General features: G+C 45.0%; 1 protein-coding gene across 1 annotated transcript in view; it reads left to right on the forward strand.

Annotated features, from left to right (window-relative positions):
• Positions 1 to 8,258, forward strand: part of LOC119337633 (probable transmembrane ascorbate ferrireductase 2) — a 29,883-nt gene extending 21,625 nt beyond the window's left edge. Inside the window, exons 2-4 of the mRNA XM_037609801.1 lie at positions 6,770 to 6,818; positions 7,391 to 7,590; positions 7,704 to 8,258. Of these exons, the coding sequence (XP_037465698.1) occupies positions 6,770 to 6,818; positions 7,391 to 7,590; positions 7,704 to 8,009 (555 nt within the window). The 3' untranslated portion in view covers positions 8,010 to 8,258. The remainder of the gene's footprint in view (positions 1 to 6,769; positions 6,819 to 7,390; positions 7,591 to 7,703) is intronic.
• Positions 8,259 to 9,193: the final 935 nt, after the last annotated feature.

A 9,193-nucleotide genomic window follows, 5' to 3' on the forward strand; every position in this document is an offset into this window, starting at 1 on the left:
TGAGTACCCGCAAGTGATTCTGATGAGGGGGCTGAAAGGACAGGTGGCTCCATCCCGATAGAGGTGGGCCTGGGTTCCCGACGGCCCTCGACTGTTACTTTGTGGCGGAGCGACAGGGCAGGTTGAGACCACCTAGGAGACAGGTGGGCCTGGCCCTGTTCGGCGTTCGCGGATACTTAACACGCTTAACGAGACCTTGGTATTTGATCTGAGTCGGCTACGAGCCTATACGCACTAACCATCTACGTGGGAGTAGTTATGGGTATCCCGACGTCGTGGTATCAGCCGAAGCACTTCAGACGTCAGCGGCGGAGCGGCGCGCGCCGAATTGGACTGGAACGCCACTAGGCTAGGTCTGCTTTCGGCCGCCCACGCAACGTGCAAGTGTGCTCAGGGCGATGGGCCCAGACCCCTGCGCGCTTAGGTTTAGACCGGCGTGCTGACCTCTCTGTTTTGCCTAGGTGGGGCTGCGACGTGTTGATCTTCCGAGGCCGGGCATGACCCAGGAAAGTGTGTCCGGCCAAATGGGATCGAGCGTGTTGGGTTATGTGGTGCACCCCTGCAGGGAAGTTAATCTATTCGAATAGCCGTGATCTTCGGTAACAGGACGACTTGGAGTTGTACCTTGACCTTATGACAACTAGAACCGGATACTTAATAAAACACACCCTTCAAAGTTCCACAGACAACCCGGTGATCGCTTTTCCGCAGGGCGACGAGGAGAGGATCGCCGGGTAGGTTTATGCTATGCGATGCTACTTGGAGATGCTACTTGGAGATGCTACTTGGAGATGCTACTTGGAGGACTACAATCTACTCTCTTCTATATGCTGCAAGACGGAGGCTACCAGAAGCGTAGTCTTCGACAGGATTAGCTATCCCCCTCTTCTTCTGGCATTCTGCAGTTCAGTCCACCGATATGGCCTCCTTACACATATACCCATGCATATGTAGTGTAGCTCCTTGCTTGCGAGTACTTTGGATGAGTACTCACGGTTGCTTTTCTCCCTCTTTTCCCTTTTCCCTTCTACCTGGTTGTCGCAACCAGATGCTGGAGCCCTGGAGCCAGACGCCACCGTCGACGACGACCCCTACTACACTGGAGGTGCCTACTACTACGTGCTGCCCGCTGAGGACGACCAGGAGTAGTTAGGAGGATCCCAGGCAGGAGGCATGTGCCTCTTTTGATCTGTATCCCAGTTTGTGCTAGCCATCTTATGGCAACTTGTTTAACTTATGTCTGTACTCAGATATTGTGGCTTCCGCTGACTCGTCTATGATCGAGCACTTGTATTCGAGCCCTCGAGGCCCCTGGCTTGTATTATGATGCTTGTATGACTTATTTATGTTTTAGAGTTGTGCTGTGATATCTTCCCGTGAGTCCCTGATCTTGATCGTACACATTTGCGTGTATGATTAGTGTACGATTAAATCGGGGGCGTCACAAGTCCATGCCCAACACAGCGGCATATACCCCGAGTCAAAGCACTTGCATTGTAGTACTGATAGTAGTGCCTTGTGTCCACCAATTGAAGTTCTGCACCAGTTGCACTGACTGCATCAGCTGTCGATTTGCAACCATAACCTGAACTGCAGGTGCAGGTTACAGGGACAATGCATCACGCTATAAAATATGCATCAATAAAGCTGTGGCTGATTCTAGAATCAACTAGCATGAACATGATTTGATCACTGGGACGTACTGTTTCTGCTGCCTCAGCTCCTGAGACTGCATTTACTGACAACTGACAACATTCTCCTCCATAAGGTTAAGAACAGTTCTAAGGCCTGAACTGCATCTTTATTGTGTATTTCCCCATGTTCTCTCACTTGATTGTTAGAAGTTGCATTTTTGCATTGATGCTCCTTGCTGTACTTGTCACCACAATGGAAACAGAGTCCATTGGCTTGTCTGAAATCTGTTTAGTTGTCGTCCCTGAGCAAAATCTGTTACAGTTAATCTTATCATATACCAACGAGATGCTTGCATGAGAAGGAAGAAGTCAAATTGAGTTGATCTTGAGGGACATCATGAAACCTTGGCCAAGAACAATACGATGTCACGGTATATATAGTTATTCCTAACTATATTATATAGTTATTCCTAACTATATATGAGTTGTCATCTACTTGTGTATGAGTTGTGCGATAGATGAACTAGCTCCGAGCTGTACTACTGTAGCAATGCCGGTTACTGTAGCACCGACCTAAATCCTCTCTATAAGGAGAGGCACCCCGTATGTGCAAGCTTGTAAAAATTGAGATATCTGATAAAGCTTCCTACGGTAGTAGCTCTTTGTGTGTGTGAAGCAAGCACATCTCTTTAGAGAGAGTCCTAGGTGACATCTAGAGAAGCTTTGTGATTCTAACAATCAGTATCAGAGCCACGTGTATTAGGTTGAGTGAGATATTGATGTAGGGCAAAGCCGCAGGTGGCCCAATCTTTCACACATGGAGATGGATCAAGAGGAATAAACAAGAACACAAGGGGAACAAGCACTCAAAGACAAGATCCAATCACACATGCCCTCTTTAAGCAAATCTACACAAGTACCGCACAATCCGCAATCAACTAAGAGAGAGAGTAGCTAGGGTAGTTCTTCCCAAATCCACAAGTGGAGATGAGGGCTTGATGATCTAGAGAGATCCTTCTCCAAGATGGAGGTCTTGAGATCAAGATAGATCCTTCTCCAAGATGGACTTGTTCCTCTAGGAGGAGGTACAAGGAGCAAAGCTCTCTCAATGTGTTTAATTGCACTTTGCTAACCCTAGAGAGGAGGTAGGGGAAGACTATTTATAGTACAAGATGAGATAGGGGCGGACAAGAGGGATACATGACCACTTGTGTCGGGCTGCACGCAGGCAGGGTCTGGGCTCGGGCTGGACGACTGGACAGTTAGCCGGACATCCGGGCACGATAGCTGATCTGTGGATGGCTAGCTGGCGTCAAAGAGGTTGCTGCAGGGGCCAGATGTCCGGGTAGGTGCCCGAGTGGGGCCGGACGTGGAAAGACGGACAAGTGTCAAGAGAGCATTTTCGTCTGGCTTTGTCCGGACTTTCGGACAGTGAGCAATAGATCCTTCCCCTTCATTCTTTCCTTGCTCCTCTTCCGCCATGGTTTGGCCTTGTTCCTTTGCTTCTCCATGGTTGATGGTACTTGGTACCTGAGTATATATAGGGTCTCCGCTTGAGGTAGTAGCCATGTCTCATATGAGAGTAAGAGTAGTTCAAAGAGGAGCGAATTAACCTCGTTTTTGATGGCGCATGCAAGATCCCAAGTGCCAACTGCAAGCAAACAAAGAAGGCAATTCAACATGTGCGAAGATGAACCAGCCTTGTTCTGATTGATCAAGATGTTGCCCTGTAAGGTGTGTCGCCGGCAACAGGAGGTAGTGCTCCTGGTAATTCCCTATTAGTTGTGTGTGCGGTTCTTGTGCTAGATGTGTCCACAAAATCGCGCGTGTGATCAAGATCTTGTGTCACTTGTGTCCACAAGAATACAAGATAGTTCTTATGTTAGCTGCGTGAATACAAGATAGTTCTTATGTTAGTTGCGTCCACAAGAAGCTGAATTTTCGTGTTAGCTGTGTCTACTGAGATAACTTCTAATAGATGCATCTAGCCATCTACAAGGCAACATGGTTCTTGTGCTTGTTGTGTCCACAAGAACAGAGTTCTCGTGTTAGTTGTGTCCACAAGAACAGAGTTCTCGTGTTAGTTGTGTCCACGAGAAAATGTGTGTGAATTCGTCAAAGGGGATGTCGTATGCGGTAGCTATGATCATGCAGTACGAAAAGACGTAGACGATCCCAGGATAACATGCATGAGAAGGAAGAGGTCAAATTGAGTTGGATGTTGAGGGACATCATGAAACTTTAGCCAAGAAGAATATGATGTCATGGCATATGTCATCACTCAATAGTTATCCTAACTTTATATGAGTTTTCATCTACTTGGGTATGAGTTGTGCAGTAGATGAACTAGCTATGAGCCATATTACTGTAGCAATGGCGGTTACTGTAGGCCTATATATAAGGAGAGGCACGCCATATGTTATAGGCAGGCTTGTAGCAAATAAAGTATCCCACTAGTAGTAGCTCTTTCTGTGTGAAGCAAAGCACATCTCTTTAGTGAGAGTCCTGGGTGACAGCTAGAGAAGCTAGCGATTCTAACAAAATCATCAGTTGTCTTGCGTTGTTGCCACTGAGGAGGAGGAACAGGGGCTACAGTATTGGGAACAGCTACGGAGCTACCTGTTGCATTTGCTTGGCCAAGTGCGTGCACGAGGGCTGTGTGAGTCCAGCTATTCTTCCTGAATCCGAGCAAGCTCCACGGCACGCGTTACACTCGTAGATGTCTGAAATCAGACTGCAGCCCTGATATAATCCTTGAGGCTGAGAACAAACTAGGACACAAAAAACTTCTGTGTTAAGAGTGGGATCAAAAGCGATCAGGTGGTCTATTGGTGACTCGAAAGCTGTTCTGTATTCCGCAATTGAATGTGTTCGCCTAAACTGCAGTCGCGTGACATCTAAGTGTCATATTCCTCCTGGCCAAATTCCTGTTCAATAGCAAAATTGAATTCCTCCCAAGGCCATGTTCAATACTCCCTCTGATCCATATTACTTGTCGCTCAAACGGATGTATCTAGCACTGAAATACGTCTAGATACATCCATTTGAGCGACAAGTAATATGGATCGGAGGGAGTAGCAAAATTGAATTCCTCCCAAAGCCAAGCTCGGTGGGGCCGTTTGAATGCCTTCCACAACAGTGCCACATGGCCATCGAAATACAAGGTTGTGGAAGACACCCACCATCCAAATACAAGGTTGTGGTAGACACCCATTGATGAGTAGGAACTTGACACATGTCAAAGTAAGTGTGAGCGAGATCGATCCACATACGGGGGTTGTCACCGGAGAACCGAGGAAAGTCGTGCTTCGGCAACTTGACACAGTGGTTGTGGTCGTGATCTCACGGTCGATCCCGCTCGAGCTGATGCTCCCATGGTCGCTCATGCTCTAAACTTGCCCGCGCCCCGGAACATCGACGTGGCATGTTTCGACTCCATCTTGAGGTTGAGCCTGGCGCCGTGATGAACCCGGTACGTGGTGGCACTCCATCTGGCATCTCTAGTATGGCGGTTGATTCGCCAAACGAGGGACCACCCAAACGTCAAAGAGGAGCCGCTTGGGTCGGCGTGAGTGTGGGAGCTGCCGTGGACATTGCCGGCGTCGCCTCGGAGCATTGCTTCCTTATCATGAATCTCATCCATGCTCTTCTGGGTGGTGATGAGTTTCTTATTGTCGAGTTTAGTGGTCTTGTGGTCAAACTTGGCGAGCAGTGTCGCCGTGGATGACTAAAGTTGGTTGGTGCTTTCCCCCATAGTAGCGGTGGCTAACTGGTCCAAGCCGTGGGAGCGGCAGCCTTCGACGGCGCTGTCGCAACGTGTCTTTACATCAAACAAACCCTGCTTGTGATTTTGGGTGGATTCATTGAAGCAATTCCACACCCTTCATCGTGGAATTTTACCGTTCTATTGAGAGGATTAGCGAGGCAGATGGAACCAATCGCGGCGACTAATACCAATTGTGAGGCACCAGCTATGGTTCTCACAGGTGAACCGCATGCAGCTAAGGGATTTGAAGTAGGGGATGAGAGTTGCTAGAGAAGAGAGAGGAGCGATTGAAGAGGGTAAGCCTCTGATGTCTGTCTACTTCAGGACGGTGGACGGGGATGTGGCACTATGATTGGGACAATAGGTTCATTTATGACTAGTGGTCACTAAGACTTAGTTTCTAACCCTTTCGGTAGAAATTAACAATTTTTTGGATAGTATTTGTGGTGTCTGGGATGTGCAGGGCTTACACTCGCATAATGAATGACTGAAAATTTGAACGTCCGTGTGTAGAATGGCAAGTCGGAATTCTTTTGAAACATTGTTTTTTATCAGTTGACATTCAACTGAGAAATAGACAAGAAAACATCTGCTTGGAAAAAATTACTCTTTGTGTACTTCACTTCTCAAATTCATGCAGCCAGATCATCCATCATTTTAGGAGTGTTACATGGGAGGTGCTGTGCTGCATGCCATGTGATCTGATGGACAAGTCTCTGAGCAAAAAAAGGGGAATGTTTCCGGTTCATTCCATTTTGAAACATCAGTCTTTCCGTGAAAAAAAGATTGTGGATTTGACATGCAATGGTGGGTGCTTGAGTGTAGGGTTTACCTCTGTGTCACATATCTTTTGTGTGTCATTTGACAATTCATTAATCTCAACAATAAGCTTTAAATGACAAGATTTCAGGAAAACAGGGTGATATTTCTTTGGAGGGATTGATTTTACAAATCAGTTGGTACTAGAATTCTTTTTATATTTTTGTGCTGCTGCTTGCGTTTCACGTAGTAATTCTCCACATGGGATATTGGCTGGGAGGGAACATACATCCTATAGCTGCATTTGTACACATCTATGTGTAGTTGTGCACATTATCTGTGCACTCAGAATGAAAGTTGGATTATTTCAGTCATGTTTGTCTATTAAGACCATCAGACAAGGATTCAGTGCATGCCATTTGTCAGCAACACTGCCGCGACATCCAGCCTTGTAACATGTCACTTTGTCAACCAATAACCAACCATATTGTTTATGCGTTTGTGGTTTTGCATGCAATACCAAAGTTGGTGATTATAATTATGTTCACTAGATATTATTATTGTGTATATTGATCTCATCTTCTTGTGATACTAATGTGCATCTTTTCAGGTACACCCTGTGCTAATGCTGATTGGATTGGTAGTCCTGAATGGCGAAGGTCAGTGATATCGACGAAAACACTTTGGTTTCAGAACAGCCTTGTTATTGTGGCATATATTTTTTTGTATGGACTCACTCAATTTCATGCCAAATGTGTTGCTTTGGCTATTTCTGGCATGTGCATAATATTTTAGATGTATGAAATACATACCGTTCCATAGTATTCCAACTAGACTAAGCTGTCATTGTATCTTATATCTTGGTTAATTATATGTAGAAAGTATGTTATGTAGCTAATGATATGGATTCTCGGCATGCTGGAAATGATTCTAACCAAGTTTGGTCACATAGTATACTTCTGAAATATAAGGAAACACCGCAAAGCAAAACTAATAGCATACTTTACCTATTTATGTCTGAAACCCAATCCAATTCGTAGCCAGATTCGGATAGACTGAAACTCCAAAGTAAGTAGTCTCATTTGTTTGAATAGTAAAATCTGAATTGACACCTAGCAGATACAACCCCAAGACCAGGTTTGGGGACCAGACCATTAGAGTTGAATTCAGTTATTTAATTTGTATCGGGTGTACATCTTATAAATTCTTGTTGATATGGTGCTTCATGCAGCTCTTTTGGCGTACAAGACAGTGCCAGGAACCAAGAAACTGAAGAAGTTAGTACACATTACATTGCAGTTCCTTGCCATGTTTTTGAGTCTAGTTGGCCTCTGGGCTGTCTGGAAGTTCCACGATGAAAAAGAAATTGACCACTTGTACACACTCCACTCCTGGTTGGGCCTTTCTTGCATCATCATCTTCAGCTTGCAGGTAGAGAAGAGATGGTATCTCATGTGCAGTCATGATGTTTTCGTTACTAAATTGTTTAGAGATAAAGAGGTCTTATATAATTTATTCTCCTCCCCGTCATGGATTCTCCACAGTGGGCTGCTGGTTTTTTGACCTTCTGGTACCCTGGAGGATCGAGAAGCGACAGAGCGTCCCTGCTCCCCTGGCATGTGTTCTTGGGTGTATTTCTCTATGTTCTTGCCATCGCCACAAGCGTGACTGGACTTCTGGAGAAGTCAATCTTCATGCAGAGTGCAAAAATGATCGGGCGCTTCTCCACAGAAGCGATGCTGATGAACTCACTGGGGATGATGCTGATACTACTAGGAGCTCTTGTTATTCTTGCTATTTTTAACCCTGGAGCTGGCAAGATTGACACGTACCGAGGTTCTTCAGAGTGAGAGGGAATGGAAGGGAAATGGGAGTGTCTTGTTCTTGGGCTGCAGCTAGTCATAAACTACACCTTTCTTGCTTCAACCTAGGAAATTTTATATGTATGTGTCATTGCCCTCTGGGCTGTTATTTATTTTTAATCTGCGAATTGAACGATTAACCCTGTTCCCGTCAGGAACTGTTTCCCTATCCATTCTTGTGGCAAACTGATCAGTCAAGCTGACAGAAATTACAAATGAGGATGTCTTTTGGAGGTGCCACTACCAGGATAGCAAGATTATTTGTTGGAATATGAGAAAGAACTGGTTGCAGTAGTCTCTAATTGTCTCCAGAGACGTCTCCCCGATCCAGATCCAGCACCCCCTCCTCCCCCTCTTGCATTGCATACCTTTTGGTTTAACCGAGCCCTATGATATCCAAATCCTTGACCATTATCTTAGCAGTTGTTTAAGTTTAATGCTAACCCCGATTATTTAGTGGCACGACATGTGGACCCCATTGACGGTAATCATTCAACAAATGTTCAACACATCACACTTGCGTAATGCGGCGGAGGCAAAATGCGCCGGATTTCCTATGGAAATCTTTCAGAGAAAAACGTTGTCGGTGCAACCAATTTCGTTGTTGGCTCCCCCATGACACCAATTTGCAAATCTGCCATGGCACAAAAATGAGTTTCACTTCAAAAACTTTTGGAATCCATATCACTTCAGCTATAACTCCCAAAATGACGAGTTATTGATGTATCATGTTCATAAAAATGAGTAATTTTCAAAATAGTCATTAGTTTGCACTTTTGACACTTTAATTTCTTTCACTTGATTAAAATTGATTTCATCATTTAAAGCATGCATAAATCATAATTAATTCATTTTTAGTCAGAAAATTACAAACTTGATATCCCAATTGATTAGGGAAGTGCATAGAATCTAGTCATGGTCATGCATGTTTAACCACTTTTAATGTACTCCATGCTATTTACCCCTATTTTGACAATGCTTTCAGTGGTGCTCGATGCCTATTCATGGCATGGCCTGATTTTATTTCCTGATATATATTCCCTTGGTTTACTTATCCCAGCATGCCTCGGTTGATTGATTTAGAATCCGTGTTCAATCTGACTTGCAGTAGTTTATCGTGCACATGGGTAGTTGAACCTGGTTCTAATTCATTATGTTATGCTTCTCGAGAT

The sequence above is a fragment of the Triticum dicoccoides genome, chromosome 7B (genome assembly GCF_002162155.2).
Source record: "Triticum dicoccoides isolate Atlit2015 ecotype Zavitan chromosome 7B, WEW_v2.0, whole genome shotgun sequence".
Lineage (NCBI taxonomy): Eukaryota > Viridiplantae > Streptophyta > Magnoliopsida > Poales > Poaceae > Triticum > Triticum dicoccoides.